The sequence below is a fragment of the Martes martes genome (genome assembly GCF_963455335.1).
Source record: "Martes martes genome assembly, chromosome: 1".
NCBI lineage: Eukaryota > Metazoa > Chordata > Mammalia > Carnivora > Mustelidae > Martes > Martes martes.
This window is the reverse complement of record NC_137888.1, coordinates 154,892,540-154,915,471: the sequence shown is the minus strand read 5'-3', so window position 1 is coordinate 154,915,471 and position 22,932 is coordinate 154,892,540. Positions and strand designations below refer to the sequence as shown.

Here is a 22,932-nt window from a genome sequence, read left to right as displayed (position 1 = left end):
GGGCCACTTTAAAGAACCACTTAACGTACAACCAAGGAACTGCACCCAAAGCGCCTCATCTGTTCCAGGACCTCACAAAATCCCGAACCTTGATGTTGTAAAGGGATGAGGGCTTTTTGCAGGGGTCTGGGGAAGAGGTGAGTGTTCACTGCTTGTGGAAAGAGTACACAACATTTGTGGCCTGACAGTGAATTTTGGAAGTTTTAAAACATGGCCCCCAAAAACTAATTCTTCTCCCATCAACCTTATTCTATGGCTGCTTCACTAATACAGTACAGAATAAAGAGTCTGTGTCAGTTTTTGGCCCCAAGCTTTCAGAAAAAATATTCAGTGTCACTTGCTAAAAATGGCAGGACAGACTTTACTCAGGACCATTACAACAGGTATTAAGGATCATACCAACACAATTTTGCAATGGGGATTAGGCTCAACTCCAAATACAGCATGGCTAAGTGGGAATTTGGAGTCAAGGAGCAGGTTGGGGATGAGTGAATGCAAAGTTACTATGAAGAAATTACAAGGAGGTAAGGCGGGGTGGTTCCGGCAGAAGTACCTAACATAATTCTTTTGAAGACCCACCAGGGTGATCAGACATCGCCTGGGGGAATGGCAGAGGCTAAGGAACCTGAGCAGTTAAGGAGGTAGAGGGTTCTTGCTAAAACTGAATTTTACAAGAAAGTGCACAGATGGGTCTGGAAGGTTTGAAATCTGACTGAAGTTTGGTCAAACAAAGAATCTTTGTCATTAAGAAACCAGCAATCTCCACTTTCTGTCGTTTGAGACACTTGCTTTAGGAACCCAGCTCCCATGCTGAGAGAAGTCAAGACCACACGGAGAGGCCACTGTGTAGGCATTCCAGCAACCCCAGGGCTATCTAGGGGATAGCCGACATCAAGCAATAAGACACGTGAGTGGGGAAGCCCTTGAGAGGACTTTAGCCCAGCCATGCCACTCCACCCACAGGACAGGCAGACCCTGAACGAGAATCATCTAAGCCCAGTGAACCTCCAAAACCATGAGCGGTAACAGTAACATGACTGCTGGTTGTTACTGGGACTGAAAACCCAGTTTAACTCAGGCTCGCCACTATGCCCACCGCAATCTGCAATTGGGAGACAGCCGGAGCCCTTTTCAGAGGCGTTGATTGGCCTACACTCATGTCAACCCAGATTTTCTGCCCATTTAGCTTTTCAGTCCGCGCCCCCTCCACCCCCATTTGTAGTTTCACAAGGGAGCAAAAACCCTCCAGGAGCGGCGTTTAGGGCGGCTTCCTCCGGTGCGGTCCAATGAACTCTTTCTTTCCGCAGCCAATTCCATCCTCGAGACCGCCCAAGAGGAAGAACGTTTTGATTGGTTGTTTAGTACAGGGGCCCAGAGACTCACGGGAGCCTCGACCAAGCACTTGCCATTATTGTCCCGTTCGCCTGTCAATCAGTCCGCCTTTCTGAATGGGCGGAAACTGGCCGCCCTGCAGGCACCACCTCTTCCAGGGCTGGAGTGCGGGGAGGCGATGGGCCGCAGGGGCTGCGAATCGGCCGCGTGGGCGGGGCTGCGCTGCTCCGCCTGAACAGTTTCTCGGTCCCGAAGCGCCGGGAGTTCCCCGACGCGCCAGGCCGTGCGGGGCGGGCCTGAGCAAGGATCGAAAGCGGGGTGGGGGCGGGGCCGGGGCGGGGCCGGGAGGAGGCGGAAGCGGCGAGAGCGCTCTGGCCGCGGCCATATAGGAGCCAGCGTCCGGGCCGGCGGAGCGGCGGTGGCGGGGTTGGCCGGGGTGGCGGGGAGCTAGTACTTGGGCGGGTGGGCCGAGGGCCGGGGTCGAGACCGGGGATCGGGTGACGGGCGGGCTGAGCTCCCGCCCCCGCGCGGCGCCGGGGAGGATGCGGCCGGGGGCTCCGGGGCGGGGCGGGCGGCGGCGGCTGCAGCGCTAGCGGCGCAGGGGGTGGGCGGCGGCGGCATGTGGCGCGGGGCCGGCGCCCGCGGGAGGGAGGCGCTGCCGGCGGCCCGGCCGCTCCCGCTGCAGCTGCTCGCCGGGCTCGCCGTGCCCTGCTTGCGGGGCCCCGGACGCTCTCGTCCCGGCCGCCGCCCGGGCCGCCTGTGGTGACCATCCGCCGCGCCGCCCGAGGCTTCACCCGCGCCCTCCCCCAGGGCGCGCCCGCGGAGCTCCGGCCCCAACGCCTGCTCGCGGAGACCGCGCCGGGCGGCGGCGAGGCCGGAAGATGGCCTGGGTGCTCAAGATGGACGAGGTGATCGAGTCCGGGCTGGTGCACGACTTCGACGCCAGCCTCTCGGGCATCGGGCAGGAGCTGGGCGCCGGCGCCTACAGCATGAGGTACCGGGCGCCCCGGGCCGGGCTGGCGGGCGGAAGCTGGGGTCTCCTTGGGGAAGGCCTGAACGACCCCGGGCCTCTGCCAGGCGCAGCTGCGCCCAGCGATGCCCGGGCCTCCCGGCCGCGGGGTCCGGGCCCTGCCGCGTGGCGGTCGGGTCCAGGGAGCCCCGCGGGCGTCTGCCCACCCGGGTGGCGGGCGTGGGAGGGCGGCCCTGCAAGATGCAGCGGGAACTGCTTCTGATTGCTGCATTTTTGCTGTAAAAGTGGCCGGCTGTTAGGATGGCTTGGGTTGGTGGGGGAAGGGGCTTCCTTTTCCTTGGAAGTGATTTACAAGTCCCTTGAGCTTGAATAGTGTACGAAATGGTAGAACTTGTATTGGGAAAATACTCCAAGGTTTTGGTTATCAGTTTCTAGTCTGTTCTACATTGTAGTCTTTTCCGGTTGCAAATTTTAATCATTTGCTGTTACAATAGTAATTATATCATAAGTGAAAGGAGACTCGGAAAAAAACCCCTTCACTTAGTGATGGTTTTTGATTGTTTCAAAGTGAAATTTTTCATTTTGGTGACCACCCTCTCAGGCTGTTTTTTGTTTGTTTGTTTGTTTTTTGTTTGAAGGCGGCTTTAAGATGCAGTGATTGCACAACAAACAATAGTTTGTTTGGTCTCTGCTGCCTGTACCAGCAGCCATTCATTTTGTTTAATGTTGAAGGTTGAGACAGATCAGAGCTTAGTTTCTGGCCTTTATCCTGAAGAATGCTGTGTTGGGTTTTTTTGTTTTTGTTTTTAACTTAGGTCAGTTTGCTGGCTCTTTTATTTTTAGCAGCTATGTTGAAATACAGTTTATGCAGTATAAGTTCATCTGATTAAAGTGTACAATTCTATGGTTTGGTAGCTTTTTGTTAAGGCGAATTGAGATTTTCTGAATGTGTTCTTCAAAGTAATGCCTGATGTCTTTGAAGTGCTGTCCAGTCTTCTGGTAGCTTTCCTACATCTCACTGCAGCTCTCCGGGAGGACAGAGAGCATAAATGTCCTGAAGAGAGACTTGGGGATCAGAGCAGGCCTGGAATGGTGGGGGGGGGGGTGCACCCTGAAGAAATTCAGCTTTTATATCTTAAAGGGCAAACTCTGGGTAATAAAGAACTCTCAGAAAGAAGGAGATGTTTCTTAGAGTGTGGAAGTGTGTGGAGGAAAGGCTTTGGTCACCAGACTCTGACCCTGATTGGGTATGTGCTCCTCTCCCTGAACTTGGCACTTGCTGTCTGCAGTTGTGCAACTTGAGGGCTCTGGATGTGGCTTATTTTTTAGAACAGCTGTCTCAGTTGAAGAAATTGATGTATTGAAAGTCACAGGGTCATCTCACACAGTACTAGAGACAGTGATTTCTTAGTTAAAACACAGACCTCAGGTGCCATGCTCCTGGAGACCAGTTAAGGCACATGAAGGGAATTTAGTGTTTTCAGCTGAAAAGTTGCTTCTCAGGTCTCAGTTATGGCTAAATGAAAGTTTGTGGCCAAGAATTTTGCTTGTTAGGGTTATCTTGAGCTTTTGCTTTTTTCCTAGAGTTTTATTTGTTTTAGTGACCCAGCCAGCTAATGAACTTTTGTGTATGCTTTATTCTGTGAAAAGGAAAGAAAATCATGATTTTAACCTTTCCCTGACCTTGTTCTTAAAATAATGTCTGACATCTTTATGATTATGGGTTTTATACAACACTTGCCATGGGGAAACTTTCCATTAAATGTTTTTAGTTATTGCTTACATGGTGTGTCATTTAATCTAAAATTTCAGGTATTTTTGAAGGCAATTACCAGTTTTTAAGGAGCTTATTTAGGTTGGTTTGTTTTCGTATTTAATTGGATCCTCAAAACTGAGCAGCTGATGAGAGTTCTTGCTTGCTTCTTGCAAATTCAAGGCCCTTTATTTGAAATTCAAACTTGGGCAATTCCAAAATGGACTTGATACAGATTCAGTCTGAAGTAGGCTTTACGCTGTTGGAGGCCTTCTTTGATTGTACTTCCCAGATTGGACCAGGATTCCTAAGAAAGCTGGATCTTAGGAGTGCCTGGTATCTCTCTTCTGCATGGGCAGGCAGTCTCTTTTCATATGGCATCAAATGGGAAGTAAGGCTATTGATGCTTATCTTTCTCTTTGATTTCTTTTTTCTAAAGTTCAAGAATTAAACTCAAGGTGCTGAATTTGAAATTATTGGAAAATGACTTGTTAATGAAATGAAAGGCTGCCTACAAAGTAAATTTTTTAAAATTCCAAAGTGAAGTATGCTTACTATATTTGCTCTTTGGATGGTTTAAACCACCCTTTTTATTTTTATTTTTTAGAGATTTTATGTACTTGTCTGACAGCAAGCACAAGCAGGGGGAGCAGCAGAAGGAGAGGGAGAAGCAGGCTCTCCGCTGAGCATGGAGCCCAGTGTGGTCTCGATCCTAGTACCTGCAGATCATGATCTCAGCCAAAGGCAGACACTTAACTGATTGAGCCTCTCGGGCCCTGTAAACCCCCCATCTCTAAAGACTTTTTAAGAAATGGTTTCCTTGATTTGGGGGAAGAAAGATGGTTTCTCTCAGTAGTCTGACTTAACTTAAAAATCTGTTTGCGTTAGGGCACCTGGCTGGCTCCGTAGAACATTGGCTCTTGATCTCAGGGTTGTGAGTTCAAGCCCCAGGTTAGGCATGGGACTTACTTTTAAAAACAACAACAAAAAACTATTTGCATTAAACTGGGGGCTGATAGTATTGGGCTATGCTGTGACAGATTTTTGATACTGTCTTTGCTTCTTCCCCTCTTTTTCTTCTTGGCTCTGTTTCATTTTCTCTCTCTGTCACCACCCTTCTCCCTCCCTTCTGTGTGTACTGGTGTTCCACATTTATATGTGAGGTATGAGCTACTGCAGATTCTGTTTGGAATGAGGCAGGTCATAAATGTTTTTTAGAATCTTAGTTATAATTTCAAGATTCTAGAGATGGATGAAGAAACCTTAGAAACTTAAGAAACTTCTAAACCAATCCTTTTATTTTAAGTGAGTAATCTGAAGCCCACTGATGTTACAGTGTTGGGATCCAGGTGACCTGCTAGTGGTACTACCATTCCAAATGAAGCCTAAGCTTCCCCTCACTGAAGGAAGGCTGAAACCCATTGTACCTTGAAATCTGGGTCATTCATGTTTTCTGAAGTAAGGGACAGATAACTAGATGACCTTTAGGAAGTAGCTCATTAAGACTTTCTGAGGAGGGTCTCTTGGGCCACCTGGTAATTTTCTTCCCATCTTACTGTTTATGTGAAATTTAAAATCTGTAACAACTTAATTTTTAGGACTTAGGAAGTACTGTGATCTCTTTAGATTACACATAAAATATTAAATTATTACCTTACAGAAGACATTGGCCATGTAGACTGGGGAGACCTCAGGTCATGTGAGGCTCTTGACCCTGGTCGTCTAAAAGATGTCACTGGAGGTTCTTGATCTCATCAGGAGAAACTCTTGAAGGACAGACACAACACAGCAGTACAAGCAGGAAAGTTTATTAAAGCAAAAGTATGCTCTCAAAATGTGAATGCTGGTGGGCTCCAGGGAGTGTGGATTTCTATGTGTGCCCAGCATGGAGCCCAACATAGGACTTGAACTCACAACCCTAAGATCAAGACCTGAGCTGATATCAAGAGTTGGACGCTGAACCATCTGAGCCACCCAGGTGCTCCTGGGTTTCTATCTTAACAGTTGTTAACAAGAGGGTGGAATATTCGTCACTTGAGGAAGGAATTTCCTGGAAGCATAGCCTTTTCTTCCGTATTTGACCAGGGGTTTCCTGTCATGATACCCGTGTTGGGGGGATTTTAGGTATGGTAATGTAGTGTAATAATAAAGGAATAATGTGAACCTTGGCCTACTTTGTCAGCCATCTTGGAACTGTCTGGTTTGATCCAGTTTCTTGTGGTTTTGTTTTGGAATGCTGCCAGGACAGGCCTCTGACTTCCTCATAGTTAGCAATGACTTCCTGTATGCTGGCTTGCAGACATCCTATTAGAACCTAACTAAAAGCCTACTCTAAAACCATTATAGTTGTTTGCTGGGAAATGATAGGCTCACTTTTTCATTTTTGAGGAAATTTCTGTCACATAGCCAGGTCTGAGTAATCACAGTTTGTTAGTTTTTCTTTCAACTTAAAGTGATATTCTGTGAGAGAAACTGCTCAGTCAGCCTCCAGATCAAAGATTATTAAGGTGGCATAAAAACTTTTCTTGAGATAACCACTGCACTTTGGTGTGCAGCAGAAATATATTATACCTACCCAAGAACCAGTATATACTAAAATTAATCATTTTTATGCAGTGACTACCACTGCCTTGATTTGGGTAGTTTGATGCCACTGCCTTGATTGACGTTAAGGCCCCAGCAGGTTTAATCACCATTGGTTGAGTGCAAATGTCATCAGCGTGAAAAGGGCAAATACTGTTTTAGTATTGTTCTGAAAATAGGTTTGACCTCCCAAATCCCCTGAAGGAGTCTGTTTCCTCTTGAGAATCTCTGGTTTAATGTGTTCATATAGTTTAGATACTTAAAATGTTTTTTTCTAAATTAAAGTAAACCCATTATTAAAGCTCAGAGAAATTAAGTAGCCTGCCACGGTGTCACTCCACAAATGGTGGAGCTAGGATTTGAAGCTCCAGAGCTGGGGTATGGCTGCTGCTTTCCATTGCACCGTTTGGCTGCCTACCAATTAATAGAGAGGTCCTTCATAGAACATGATCTTTCTAGATAGGAGAAAAATCAGCCAGGAAGGCTATATATATTTTTTCTTTGTCTTGTTGTAGTTTGCTTCCCCCCCCCCCCCCTCCAGGACCTTGCCGAACTTAATAGTTCTCCCCCTACCTTTTTAAAGATTTTATTTATTTATTTGGCAGAGAGCACAAGCTGGGTAAGTGGGAGAGGAAGTAGGCTCCCTGCTGAGCAGGGAGCCAGATGCAGGGCTTGATCCCAGGACCCTGAGATCATGACCCAAGCTGAAGGCAGATGTTTTAACTGACTGAGCCACCCAGGCTCCCGTGAACTTAATAGTTCTAATAATTTGTAGGATCTCAGACTTTCTAGTTAGACAGTATCTTTAAATAATGGTAGATTTGTTTCCTCCAATATGATCTTTACATTTCATTTTCTTGCCTTGGTGTGTTGGTTAGGGCTTCACTGTAGTGTTATTTAGAACCACTAAAACTTGAGTTTTTAGTCTTACTGATTTTAGAGAATGTTCCCAAAGTTTCATAAGCAGGTTATCTTTGTTCCTAAATGAGATTGGTCCTCAATTTTCTTGCACTCCTGGTATTTTTTTTTTTAAACATCAAGGCTGTATCAGTTTCATGTGAGTTGGATAGCTTGCTCTTTTTATGTGCCAGAAGTTTTATTTATGTATTTATATATGTATGTATGTATGTATGTAGGCAGGCTTATACCTAGCATGGGGCTTGAAGTCACAACCCTGCAATCAAGAGTTTTGTGCTCTGTGGACTGAGCCAGCCAGGTGTCCCTAAACAGTTTTTTATGAGCTGAGACTTAACTGTTCAAGATTTTGTAAAGTTCAGCTGGAATACAGCCTGGATTTGGTGATTTTAACTTTCTTGCACAAGTAGATATTTGACGGTACCTGTAATTTATTTGACAAGGGAATATTCAGAATTTGTGTATCTTGGCCAGTTGTGGTAATTTTAAATTTCATCAAAAATTGTCTGCTCTGAGTTTTCAGATTTTTTTTTAAAGATCCCTTCAATATTTGTGATGATGCCTTTTCTTTTACTTTATGTACTACTTGTGTCTTTTCCTTCTTTTGTGACCTATTTCAGAGGCTTGTATCTTCAGTGCTTCTCAAAAAGCCAAATTTTGGCTTTACTTTTCTGTTGGATATTCTATTTTACTTTTGTGGTCGTTTTCTTCCTCGTTTCTTGCTTGCTCTTGTTATTTTCCAACTTGGTTGGTTGGATGCTTTTTTCTTCTTTGGTTTTGGTGGTTGTTTTCTAATAGATGCATTTAAGGCTATATATTCAGCTAGGTATCTCACAGGATTCGAAGGCAACGCCTTTTTTTCATTCAGTTCTAATGTTTTCTTTTTTATTTTCTTTCTTGTAGTTCTTCATATATCCCGGACCCTAGCCTTTGATCATGCATATATGTCATAAATACCTCACCTCTGTGACTTGCCTTTCTGTTCTCTTTTTGGTGGCTTTTGAACGTTCTTGATTTTGATATGGTCAAATTGACTAATCTTTTCACTTATAGTTAGTCTTTCCTTACTGTGAGGGTGTAAGATATTCTTACAGTCTTTTCTAAAGATTTATTACTTTATTTTTTTATTTTTTTAAGATTTTATTTTTTTATTTATTTGAGAGAGATCACAAGTAGGCAGAGGCAGGCAGAGAGAGGAAGGGAAGCAGGCTCCCCGCTGAGCAGAGAGCCCCATGTGGGGCTCCATCCCAGGAACCCGGGATCGTGACCTGAGCTGAAGGCAGAGGCTTTAACCCACTGAGCCACCCAGGTGCCCCGATTTATTACTTTATATATCATACCTAAGTTTACAGTCTGTCTGGAGTAATTTTTTTTCTTTTGTTTTTGGTAAGGTATGAAGTAGGAGACCAATTGCTCTTTTCCATGTTTGAAAAGACTTTTTACTTGAGCCTCTTCACAATGACATTCTGTTCTAAATCAACTGTCCAGAAGTGTGGAGTTCTGTTTCCAGATTCCGTATTTTGTCCTTGTATTCCTGGGGAATACTCAACTACATCATGCTTTGTCATTATACTCTTGGATTTGATTTGTTAATTCTTAATTTGGGTCTTTGGCCTCTATATTTATGGCTGGAATGAGCTTTTCATTTTCATTTTTAGTTCTGTTTGTAGCTAGTTTTGACTTTAAAGTTACATTAGACTCATAAAATGAGTTAGAGTGTATTTATTCTCTTTCTGTTCTGTTTGAAGACTTTCTGCAAGAACTGTCTTTGAAAGTTTGACAGAACTTGCCTATAAAATCATTCTAGGGCAGGAATTTTCTTTGGGGGAAAATTTTTAGCCACAATATCAGTCTCTGTAGAATTATTTTAAAAAGATTTTTGTGTCTTGAAGAAAGTTTTTGTAAGCTTATATTTTTGTAAGTAATCTCTACACCTAACACAGCACTTGAATATACAACCCCAAGATCAAGAGTCACATCCTCGGGCACCTGGGTGGCTCAGTGGGTTAAGCCTCTGCCTTCAGCTCAGGTCACGATCTCAGGGTTCTGGGATCAAGCCCCACATTGGGCTCTCTGCTCAGTGGGGAGCCTGCTTCCCCCTCTCTCTCTGCCTGCCTCTCTGCCTACTTGTGATCTCTCTGTCAGATAAATAAATAAAAATCTTAAAGTCACATCCTCCATTGACTGAGCCAGCCATGGTGCCCCTGTGTCTTAAAGTTTTCATAAATTATCTTTCAAGGAAAGTGTTCATCTTATCCATAGTTTCAAATGTATTGGCATAAAGTTGGTAGTGATATTCTCATCTTTTCAGGGTTTTTTTTTCTTTAAGATTTTATTTATTTGAGAGAGAGAAACATGAGTAGGGGGTGGAGGGAGAGAGAGAAGTAGACTCACTGCTGAGCAAGGGAGCCCCATGTGGGGCTTGATCTTAGGACTCTGAGATCATGACCTGAGCTGAAGGCAGATGCTTAACCAAATGAACCACTCACGCACCCCTCATTTTTAGTTTTTATTAGTGATAGCTCCTTTTTTATTCATACTTACTTGTGCTTTCTCTTTTTGAGCTGTCTCTCCTAGACAGATACATATAAATATAAATTTTTTAGGGCATATTGGACCAGACCACAGACCTTTTGTGCCCTTCGTATTTGTTTGTTAAGACTACAAGAAACTCCAGAGTTTCAGGATACTGCTTTTCTCCTGCATTTTGGTCAGCACTGTGATGCTGCACCCCCTCAGTTCTTTTATTTTTTTTTTAAGATTTTATTTGAGAGAGTGAGCGCACATGTGCATGCATCTGCGAGCACTAGAGGGAGAAGCAGACTCCCCTCAGAGGAGGGAGCCTGATGCAGGGCTCATACCCACACTCCTGGGATCATGACCTGAGCCAAAGGTAGACACTCAACTGACTGAGCCACCCAGCTGCCCCGTACCTCCTTAGTTCTTAGCCATCTCCCCTTTCTTGCCGGTTCCTAACATCCTTCCACCTTGCCTTCTGGAACCTTCAGTCTGCCATCACATGGATTGAATTGTGTCCCCCCAAGAGGATATATTGGAAGTCCTAACCCTCAGGACCTCAGAACGTGACTTTATTTGAATAAGATTTTTATAGAGGTTATTGAGTAAAAATGATATAATGAGGGTAGGCACTGGTGTCTTTATAAAGAGAGGACCTTTGGGCACAGAGGGAAGATTAAGTGAAGACCTACAAGGGGAAGCTGGCCATGTAATTAGAGGGATGCATCCACAAGCCAGGAAGTGCAGGACTTCACCAAACACCAGAAGCTAGGGGAGAGGCCTGGACCAATTCTGCCAGCACCCTTATTTCAGACTTCTAGCCTACAGAGCCAAGAGACGTACATTTCTGTTGGTTTGAGCCACCCAGTTTTTGGTACGTTGTTATGGTGGCCTGAGGAGACTAACACAGGCAATTTTGTCTCATAATGATATCTTCATCTTCCTGTTCCTTTGGAAAGTGGGCTGTCCTCCCAGTCTATATTTTTCCTCTGAAGCCCTAGCAAGTGGTGGTGGTTTATTTCCATAGGCCTCCTGCTGACCCAGAACGTGAAGGAAGTACTTCTCACTGTTACTTTTAAGGTATGCTCCCTTTCTCCTTCCTTGTAAGACCCCCAATTTGAATTTCATGTTACGAGATTTCAACCAGTCACTCACTTATTGCAGTCACCTTTTTTTTTTTCAGTGTTCCAAAATTCCTTGTTTATGCACCACACCCAGTGCTCCATGCAATGCGTGCCCTCCTGAATACCTACTACCAGGCTCACCCAACCCCCCACACCCCCTCCCCTCCCAAACCCTCAGTTTGTTTCAGAGTCCATATTTCAGTCATCTTAGTGATTTCTGGGTCAGTCCTCATTTTTAAAATTTTAGGTCCTGGTTCACTGTCTTTGTCTGACTACTAAATTCTTGGTGATTTCAGAAGATATCCAAATGGACCTTCCAGTAGCCTAACATTTCTGTTCCCTGTATCTCTCTTACAGTGGTATATCTTCAGCTTCTCAGTCCTATGATCATATGTTAGACCTTGATATTTCCAGTCATGTAACCCACATATAATATCAAATTCAGAGTTCAGTGTTAACTACTACCTTTCTACCCTTTCAGCTCACTCCCTCACTACCTTCCTCTTGCTGTCATTTGGCCCACTTACGATCCTTGATTCGACTCTTTTCACCCTTTTTCTTTCCTTTTTTCTTTTTTTTTTGCGATTTATTTTAGGAGCGCCTGGGTGGCTTAGCCATTAAGCATCTGCCCTCCGCTCAGTTCATGATCCCAGGGTCTTGAGATTGAGCCCCGCATTGGGCTCCCTCTGGTGGGAAGCCTGCTTCCCCCTCTCCCACTCCCTTTGCTTGTATTCCTCTCTTGCTATCTCTGTCAAATAAATAAATAAAATCTTAAAAAAAAAAATACGTTTACTTTAGAGAGAGCTCATGAGCCAGGGACGGGGAGAGGGAGAGGAAGAGAAGCAGACTCCCCACTGAGTGTGGCTCCAACTCACAACCCTGAGATCATGACCTGAGTCAAAAGCTGAACTGACTGAGCCACCCAGGTGCTTCACATCCTCTTGAACACCTTTTTTTCCCTTCAGCCAGTTTTAATTTTCATGAACAGTCATTGTATTTCGTTGCATATACTTTTGTCTCTCTTGCCCTCTCTTGCTTTATTTCCTTCACATCTTTTTTATTTTAGCAGAACTGTAACCCTGATTAAATGTGATTTTTCACTTCCTTTTAGTCACCTAAGCAGTTGAATGTGGTCAAAAAGTACTGAGTGGTCTCACTTGAAGTTCACAGCCTTAGTGTTCCAGTGCATCCTTTTGTCACTGCGTTGTTTCCATAGTGGCCTTGTCCACTGCTCCCCATCCCAGCACTCGATGACTCCAGGACTCCTCAGATCCTCCCACTGCATCCTCCCCATTCCCGCTTTCCACTGATTGAGTCCTTTACTTGGTACTTCCTTCTAAGCTTAAATGTTTTTCTTGAAGTATTTAGGTGTGGTTTTCTTTTATTTGTCCTGCTTTGGTTATTTGGGCTTCTCGAATCCGTGAATTGGTATATTTCATTAGTTCTGGAACTTGCTCAGCCCTTATCTCAAATACTTCCTCCACAATATTTTTCCCTCTTCTGGAACTTCAATTCAATGTAAAATCTCACTATCGCCTTTCTTTCTCTTTTGCTTTTTCCCTCATTTCACTCTTTGCTGCCTTCTGAATAACTTATTTTTGCCTATATTCCAGTTTACTTATTCACTCTACTCTACATTTCTGTCTGAACTACTTTTAAAGCTAAGTTTTTAATTTTAGCAATTTTGTTTTCCAGTTCTAGGAGTTCTATTTGGGGAATGCCTGGGTGGCTCTATCAATTAAGCATCTGCCCTTGGCTCAGGTCATGATTCTGGGGTCCTGGGATCAAGCCCCGTATCCGGCTCCCTGCACAGCAGAGAGCCTGCCTCTCCTTCTGCTGTTCCCCTTGCTTGTGCTCATTCTCTGTCTCTCTGTCAAATAAATAAATAAATGGAATCTTTAAAAAAAAATTAAAAGTTATTTGTTCCTTTTCAGTTTTGCCTTCCCTTAAAATTTCCTCTTCCTTGCAATCTTTTTGGGCTTGTCTTTTATTTCTTTAAACAGAATAAGCATAATTTTATAGTATGAGTCCATTAATTCTAGCATCTGAATTCTTTGGGGGTATCAGTCTGTGTCCAGTTACAAAAATAGAAACCATTTAGATGTTTAAAGCAGAGAAAGATGTAGTGAAGTATTAGTTTGCAAAGGTGCTAGAAGGGTTGGGCGTGTTGGGGGAGGACTTGTTACCTGGTTGCTCCTGGGCTAACTGCTGAAGGCATGACTGCCCGGAAACTTCATGTAGCACAGTCTGTGCGGTTTCCTGACTCTTTGTCTTTTCCCACTACCTTTTAATTTCCCACCAGTGCTTCCCTTGTACAACTTAGCAAGACTCCAGCTGGCAAGAAGTCTTGTATATGTAGTTTCAGACCTCGAACCCTCTGCAACAGAGGCGGAAGAGAGCTGAATACCAACAAACAGATCTGGAACTGGGTGTAGGCCATCTGTTGTTTTTGCTATTGGTTCTTGCTCCCAGAGCCTTGTTTGTCTTTGTGTGCCTGGTTATTTTTGGGTAGTGGCATTTCAGAATTACTTGTAATAATTTGAAGCCTTGAGAAACTTTTCATTTGGTTGTCAGATCCTGGGAGCTCTACCTGTTGGGGATATGGGATTATAAAAACAACTGAATACTAGAACTTTCTTCAGGTTCACCCTAGTAGAAATGATGATCTTAAATTACCTAGGCACTTGGTTTTTTCCTTTTAGTAATAATTGATTATTAGTGTTGCAGTTGGTTCATTGGTTCAGGAGGTATTGGAGACCCTTCTTTGTGCTAAATGCTGGGGTGAGTCAGTGAAGTGAAACAAATTTGGGGAGATGGTTATGTATTTATGGGTGATAGAGACTTAAGTCCTTTGTACTGAGGGAAGGTGATGAGCTTTTTGTGGGTAGATAGAGCAGGACAGGGGAAGTTGGGAACATGGATGCGAGGACTGCAGCTGTCTGGCTGTCACTGTGAAGGTGACATTTAAAGGGAGTGCACTAGAAGGACATCAGCAGAAGAGTAGAGCCAAACCCAAAGCCAGTGACAGGGTGGGAAAAAGGCAGGGTGGGAGGCTGGTGTGGGGGGCAGGGGAAGTGAGGGCAAGTAAAGGAGGGAAGAACAAAGTGAGTGGGGCCTTGAAGGGACCGTAGTTGAAAGACTCTAGCTGAGGGAGAGAGTTCAAAGGAATGAAATGATCTGGCTTATGTTTGACGAGGACCACTGACTGCTGTGTTGACAGGAATGCATTTTCTAATGAAGTTAAAAATTAATTGGGATTTCAAAAGAAAATGATTTTTTTTTAAGATTTTATTTTCAAGTAATCTCTATACCCCACCCAACTTGGGGCTCAAACTTACAACCTAGAGATCAGGAGTTGCATGCCCTACTGACTGAGCCAGCCAGGCGCCTCTTTTTCCTGTCCTTTAAATACTTACATATATAGGACATAAGAATATATATATTTTTTCATCTACTGTAGTACCATTTTGACTGTTAGAGTTGTTTTTCATGAAGAGAGTTGTTCTCAAGTCTTAAAGTACCACCTTTAAGTCACCTGAAAAGTTTCTATATTTGCCACAAGGTTTTATATCTGTGCCACTTAGGTGACCCCTAGGTTGTGCTGAGAAGAGCCATAGAGGAGGATTGGAGACCATCGCTGACTGTGTGTTTCTCAGTTATACTTGTATGCTTAGAAGCATTTTGACAGTTTCCAGGGATAAAGAGGAGGACTGGTGGGTAATAAGTCTCTGAATAATCAGTCTGGTGCTTTAATAGAGTATATGCAGGGAGGGGGGAATGCAATGCAGGTTTTTTCTCCCATCTCATTTATTTCAACATTTTGTTTTAAATTGAATTTAATTAAAATGGACTAACCAAATATTTTAGTTAATGACCTGTAGAGATAAAAAAGGAAAGTAAGCAATTCAGACAAACCCTTGCTGTTGGTGTTGATGTAGTAGTTATTCATTTGGTTATATTTTTTAAAAGATTTATTTATTTTAGAGCAAGTGGGAAAGCATAGGGCAGGGGAAGGGGCAGAGGGAAAGAGAGAATCTGGAGCAGACTCCTTGCTGAGTAGGGCTCGATCTCACAACCCTGAGATCATGATCTGAGCCGAAATCAAGAGTCCATACCTTAACCAGCTGAGCCATCCAAGCACCCCTCATTTGGATATTTTTTTATTTTACTTTTTGTTGAGGAATGAACATGGAAACATCGAGATACAGAGGTACTAGTCAGTGATTTATCTCAAAAACAAATACCTATAACTCATACGTTAATGATGGGAATGTAAAAATGGTGCAGCTGCTTTGGAAAGCTGTTTGGCATTTCCTCAAAAAGTTAAACAGAGGGCACCTGGGTGGCTCAGTGGGTTAAGCCTCTGCCTTCAGCTCAGGTCATGATCTCAGGATCCTGGGATCGAGTTCTGCATCGGGCTCTCTGCTCAGCAGGGAGCCTGCTTCTTCCTCTCTCTCTCTCTCTCTGCCTGCCTCTCTGCCTACTTGTGATCTCTCTCTGTCAAACAAATGAATAAAATCTTAAAAAAAAAAAAAAAAGTTAAACAGAGTAACCGTATAACCTAGCAGTTCTACTCCTGGGTTTATATCCAGGGGAATTAAACATATGTCTACATGAAAAACAAGCAGCTGTTCATAGCAGCATTATTCATAATAGCTAAAAAATGGAAACAACCCAGATGTCCCAGAATGGATAAATACAGTGTGGTCTGTCCATACATAAGGGAATATCATTCACCCCCAAAAAGGAATGATGAAATACTGATAAATGCTACAACAGGGGTGGACCTTGAAAACATATTAAGTAAAAGAAGACCATATGATTCTATTTGTATTAAATGTTTAGAATAGGCAAATGCATAGAGACAAAATAGATCACTCCCAAGACCAGGGGTAGGGTAGGGGGATAGGGCTGGGGAATGACTGCTAATGGGTGTGAGATTTTTTTTTTGAGGTGATGAAAATGTTCTGGAATTAGATAGCTGTGGTAACGCACAACTCTATTAATTTACCAGAACCCATCAAATTACACACTTTAAAAGGGTGAATTTTTATGGAATGTAAGTTATATTCGCAGCTATTTTTACAGCAAAACAAAATAAACACATCCATGTGTGTTTGGGTTAACAGAGAATATAGACAGTGCCCCAGAAGTTCCCCCCCATCCTCCTGCCTTCCAATCAATGCCACAAATTATTCTTGGGGGAAAAAATTGCAGCTGTTTCTACGGCTGCTGTTCCCTCGCAGAAGAAGCCATTGTTTTAGACTAAGCATGAAGCTTTATGCTCTCAGTGTTTGCCAGGCCTTGCAGGGTACTTTTTGTAAAGTACCATTTTAATCAAATGCTTCTTTGTGATTTTATAGTACCAGTGTGACCTACCTTTCAAAACAGGTAGCTATGCACTCTTGACTTGCTGTCTTTTTAAGACTCTTTTTTTAGATTTATTTATTTCAGAGAGAGAGAGAGAGCGAGCGAGCATGAGAGGGGGGAGGGTCAGAGGAAGAAGCAGACTCCCTGCCAAGTAGGGGCTCAATCCCAGGACCCTGGAATCATGACCTGAGCCAAAGGCAGACGCCTAACCAACTGAGCCACCCAGGGGCCCTACTTGCTTTTGTTTTAATAGAAACAATATGGAGTTTAAAGTTTTTTTTTTTTTTAAATTTTATTTATTTATTTTTTACACACAGAGATCACAAGGAGGCAGAGAGACAGGCAGAGAGAGAGGAAGGGAAGCAGGCTCCCTGCCAAGCAGAGAGCCCGATGTGGGGCTCGATCCCAGGACCCTGAGACCATGACCTGAGCCGAAGGCAGAGGCCTTAAGCCACTGAGCCACCCAGGCACCCCTGGAGTTTAAAGTTTTTGAAGAATTTTTTGAAGTAGCATGTATATTATTAGATTTCTTGATCAGTAGCATGGACTTTATTAACTTTTAAATACTTTTTATTTTATCTGCCTCATCGTAGCTGCTCCCTCCTTTTCCCCACACCTACACTAGAGATACAGGTTATTAATATTGTCTTTTGGGGAGCCAGATTAACATGAATAGTTCTTTTATTCTGTATGACATTTTAGAGTTTAAATTTCTTTTTAAAGATTATTTATTTATTTATTTATTTGACAGAGATCACAAGTAGGCAGAGAGGCAGGCAGAGAGAGAGAGGAGGAAGCAGGCTCCCTGCCGAGCAGAGAGCCCGATGCGAGGCTCGATCCCAGGACCCTGGGATCATGACCTGCGCCGAAGGCAGAGGCTTCAACCCACTGAGCCACACAGGCGCCCCTAAATTTTTTTTTTTTAACTTTATTTATTTATTTGACAGAGAGATAGATCACAAATAGGCAAGAGAGAGAGCAGGAAGCAGGATCCCCGCCGAGCAAGAGAGCCTGATGCACAGCTTGATCCCAGGACCCTGAGATCATGACCTGAGCTGAAGGCAGAGGCTTAACCCACTGAGCTACCCAGGCACCCCTTAAATGTTATTTTTATTTATTTTTTTAATAAAGGTTTTACATATTTTTTAAGTAATTGCTACACCCACCATGGAGCTTGAACTCACAACCCTGAGATCAAGAGTTGCACACTCCACCAACTGAGCAGGCACTCCTGAGCTTAAATTTTAAAAGAAACTGCCCTTTCATGTTTTTGTATGATTTTAAATATTTTAAACTCAAGACCACTGTTGGTTCTCTTGCCTTTCAGCGATGTCTTGGCGTTGCCCATTTTTAAGCAAGAAGATTCCAGCCTTCCACTGGACGGTGAGACTAAACACCCACCCTTTCAGTATGTGATGTGCGCTGCCACCTCGCCCGCGGTAAAACTGCACGACGAGACTCTCACGTACTTGAACCAAGGTGAGTATGGCTGCGTCGTGCTCTGAACGAAGGACAGACACACAGCTCGAGCGTTTGGGCTTTACAGCCGAATTTACAAGTAGTAATTTAAAATTAGATGATTTTTCTTAAATTTGACAACTTTAGTTAACAAAAACCATAGGCATTTACTATTAGCCAGCAGAGTTGTAGTTCATGGAACCTGATATGCACAAAGAAGGCCCGTGCAATAAGATTTTTTACAGGGTTTTTCAGGCGAAATCCAAAGGAGAAGCAAGTAGGAAAGGATGTCAGTTATTTTTAGGAATGCTGGTTTCAATATGGAACTTGAGAATGAATCAAGGAACCTGGGTCTCAAGCCTGAAGCAGGTTTGTGCTGAAAATAGACAAGCTGCACCAAGATGGAGTCTGTGGCTAAAATAAGCCATGTCCGATTTTGTCTATTCATATCTTGTCCGCACTTTATGAGAATATGAAGTTTTGCTGTTAGGAAAGTGAGAGCTGGCAGAGTGGAAAATAGAGATGTGGGGATAGAATTTACTCTTGGAAATTATAAGGTATTTTTTTGAGGTTCTCTTAGCAGTTTGGGCATAGGCCAGTGTGACTAACCAAATTAAACAAAAGTACTTTGTTACATAGCTATGAATTTGTTGGATACATTGAAAGCATGTTGCACCCTTATTTTTAAACAAAACAGAACTTTTATTCTATAAAAATAGTACATCCTCTCACTGTAGAAAGATTAGGAAATATGTCAAGACGTAAAGCTGGAAATTAACTGCTCTCACCAAGATAAAGTGGTTTACCTTTTAGGTATATTTTCTTATGTGTACATCTACTTTATTTCAACAAAATTGGAGTTAATATCTGTTCACTTAAGAACATATTGTAATTATTTTTCTGTCATTGAAGAGAATCTTTAATTCTTTGAATGTTTGGACAAAGCTCTGGGTTTTGGACTGTTATGATTAGCATTCTGAAATGTGGAAGAATAACTTTAGCTTTTCATTCGATATATAAATGTAGGATCTATGAAGTTTTACCCCAGGTTATTCTACCAAAGCACTTGTACAATACCCTAACTCTGTTGTTAACATTGTTTGGGTAGTCATTCTGTTGTTTGAGACTTAGGTGCCTTTTTTTTTAAAGAGAGAGCATGAGAGGAGGGGGAGAAGTGGACTTCCCTCTGAGCAGGAAGCCCAATGTGGGACTCAATCCCAGGACCCTGGGATCATGACCTGAGCTAAAGGCAGATGCTTAACTGACTGAGCCACCTAGGCATCCCTTAAGTGTCCTATTTGAAAGGCCCTTCATTGGGCTTTTCCCTCTCTTTCTGCCCCTCACCCTGCTCAAGCCTGCTTCTCTCTCTGCTCTTTATCCCGTTTGTGCTCTCTCTCAAATAAAGAAAATCTTAACAACAAAAAAAAGAAACTACTTTAAGTTTATATGGCAAGATTTATTTTAGATGTAAAAATAATCAGAAGAAACCATGTGGGGGCACGGTTATTCACTGTAGCTTTATTTCTAATGACTAGGAAATAACCTGTATTTCTCTTACTTGGAGAATATTTGAGTAAGAACTGTTATGTGCATACCATGGGGTGAATGAGTGTACGTGCGTGCACACACACACTCCCTTGTTTAAGGGAATGTGTTGGATGTGTCTGTCTGTTGGCCTGGGGAAGTATCCATAATTTATCACTGTTATTACTAAACTGGAAAAAGATCTCTCATGTTGATAAAAATTGCAATTCCCCATCTGTAGTAATGATATATTAGATTGACATTCTCTGAGTGCTTACTATGTATGAAGCATTGTACTAAGTACTATACATGTGTTTTTTAATTCCCACAGTAACTCTAGTAGGAGAAGTTTTATTAATCCATTTTAGGGGCACTTGGCTGATTCAGTTGTTAGAACATGTGACTCTTTTTTTTTTTTTTTTTTTTAAATCTTTTTCAGAGAGAGAGTGTGCATGGTGGGGGGAGAGGGAGAGAAAGAATCCTAAGCAGGTTCCACACCCAGCACAGAGCCCTATGTGGGGCTTGATCTCACCTCCCTGAGATCATGACCTGAGCCAAAATCGAGAGTTGGACGCTTAACAACAGAGCCACCCAGGCACCCCTGAGGTCCAGTATGTGACTCTTGATCTCAGGGTCATGAGTTCAAGCTTACTTAAAAAAGATCCACTTTCAGATTTAAAAACCAAGCTGAGAGCAGTTGATTAACTTGCTCAGTGTGAATTTGATCAAGCTTAGATTTGAAAAACAACTCTTAAGTGTATAAATCAGTGAATTTTTACATGTATTATTCCCTTGAAACTATTGTCTCTGTCCAGTATTTCCAGCACCTTAGCAGACTCCGTTGTATGCCTCTCCCAGATGAGATACTCCAGCTTGACTCTAACTAGTGTAAGTGCAGGCGATTTTCTTGCACTTGACTCTGTTCACTGCAGTAATTTTTTTTTTTTTTTAAGATTTTATTTACTGATTTCACAGAGAGAGAGGGAGCATGAGCAGCGGGGAGGGGCAAAGGGAGAGAGACAAATGGACTCCCCACCAAGCTGGGAGCCAGACACAGGACTTGACCCCAGGACCATGACCTGAGCTAAAGGCAGATGCTCAGCCAGTTGAGCCGCCTAGGCATCCCTGCTCACTGCAGTATTAATGATGTATCTTCTCTTGGCTGTAGAATTTATCTTTTAAGTTCTTTGTCTTTTAAGAAAAAAAGTGGAAAAGTGAACTGCATATGTGCCTGGGTAGCTCAGACAGTTAAGTGACTGCCTTTGGCTCAGGTCATGATATCGGTCCTGGGATTGAGCCCTACATTGGGATCTCTGCTCAGCAGGGAGCCTGCTTCCGGCTCCTCAACACCCCCCCCCCCCCCCCGCCTGCCTCACTGCCTATGTGTGATCACTCACTCTCTCTGTCAAATAAATAAAATCTTTAAAAAAAAAAAAAACAAACATATGAATGGGGCATCTGGGTGGCTCAGTTGGTTAAGCATCTGCCTTCAGCTCAGGTCATGATCCCAGGGTTCTGGGATTGAATCCCACATTGGGCTCCCTGCTCAGCAGGGAGTCTGCTTTTCCCTTTCCCTCTGCCCCTCCCCCCTGCTTGTGTTCTTTCTCTTGTGTGCTCTCTCTCTCTCTGTCTCAAATAAATCTTTAAGAAAAAACATGAATAATGGGTGCCTGGGTGGCTCAGTTGGTTAAGCTGTTAAGTTAATCCAACTCGTGATTCTGGCTCAGGTCATGGTCTCAGGATTGTGAGATCCGGCCCCGCGTTGGGCTCCCCACTCAAGGAGGAGTCTGTTTCTCTCTCCCTCTCCCTCTGCTCCTTCCCTTGCTTGAGCACGTGCATGCGCTTGCTTTCTCTCTCTCTCTAAAATAACTAAAATTGTTATTTAAAAATTACCATTTGGGGATGCCCGGGTGGCTCAGTCAGTTAAATGTCTGCCTTCGGCTCAGGTCATGATCCCAGAGTACTGGGGTCAAGTCCTGCATCAGTCTCCCTGCTCAGGAGGGAGATTTTTTAATTTAATTTAAAGATTTTTAAATCTTTAAAAAAAAGAAATTAAAAATACCATTTGAATAACTATTAAAAACACATTAAAGTATTCATAAAGGAATTATTTCATATACCTTTTAAAAGAATTGTAAAAACTTAAATACAATACATGAGTGTCAGGTATACATATTACAGTGTGTATAGTTCTTTCACAGGCTTATCTCTTAGCATTTATCACTTGGACAGAAGGTTCTGGATGCATGAATTTTCATGAATCCCCTGAGATTGTTTTCAATTTTTTATATATGTGCATGTTTCTAAGGAGGGGATCCATAGCTCTGTCCAGAGACAGCAAGGTTTGGCTTGCAGCGAGGTGTGGCTGAGTGTCCTTCACCCCATCTCTTTAAAGCTGTGGAAGCAAACCGAGGTCCAGGCTCAGCAAAGTACCTTCAGGTGATAGGACTTCCTTTTCAAGGAAATATTCTGAGTAGTGCATGTGCAGTTTTGACTTTTTCTTTCTTTCTTTTTTTTTTTTTTTAATAGGAACCTTTCCTGCAATATAGTGTAAAGAGAATCTGGGTTAGGTATGGACAATAATAATGAGACTTGATTAATTTTTTTTTTTTTTTTTAAGATTTCATTCATTTATTTGACAGAGAGACAGAGATCACAAGCAGGCAGAGAGGCAGACAGAGAGAGAAGGGGAAGCAGGCTCCCCACCAAGCAGAGAGCCCAATGCGGGGCTCAATCCCAGGACCCTGAGATCACAACCCAAGCTGAAGGCAGAGGCTTAACCCACTGAGCCACCCAGGCGCCCAGAGACTTGATTGATTTTATCTGGAATCCAGTAAAAACCCATGAATATTTTTTTCAGCTGGAGTGACATTGTCATGGAAAGTTCTTGTGAAGTCTTCCTGGCTGACACCATTTTAGTATTGATGATTTGATATAATTTACTGCCTGTGTTTTTAGGAATCAGATTGTCACTCATTTTTAAGGCTCATCAATCCTTTTTTTTTTTCTTTCTTTTAAAGATTTCATTTGTGTATTTGACAAAGAGAGACAGTGAGAGAGGGAACACAAGCAGAAGGAGTGGGAGAGGGAAAAACAGGCTTTTCACTGAGCAGAGAGCCCAATGCGGGGCTCGATCCCAGGACTCCAGGATTATGACCTGAGCTGAAGGCAGACGCCTAATGACTGAGCCACCCAAGCGCCCCTCATGAATCCATTTTCTTGAATTCAGTTGAATTCTTCAGTTCCACCAAGGAAAATGACTTAACATGTCAATGTTGCCTTTTTTTTAATATCAAAAAAGGATATAAAAATTCTTTGAGAAGGGATTAGACAGCACAAGTTTATTCTTTTTTAACTCACATGTGAGTTTAGCTGCATTCATTCTA

At 43.1% G+C, this 22,932-nt stretch overlaps 1 protein-coding gene across 2 annotated transcripts in view; it reads left to right on the top strand.

Annotated features, from left to right (window-relative positions):
- Positions 1-1,934: 1,934 nt before the first annotated feature.
- UBP1 (upstream binding protein 1) overlaps positions 1,935-22,932 on the top strand; it is a 57,450-nt gene continuing 36,452 nt past the window's right edge. The window contains exons 1-2 of one of the 2 annotated variants that reach the window (XM_080812013.1): positions 1,935-2,326; positions 17,892-18,043. In XM_080812013.1, the coding sequence (XP_080668139.1) occupies positions 2,214-2,326; positions 17,892-18,043 (265 nt within the window). In that variant the 5' untranslated portion in view covers positions 1,935-2,213. The remainder of the gene's footprint in view (positions 2,327-17,891; positions 18,044-22,932) is intronic. The other variant, XM_080812012.1, reaches the window with a different exon arrangement.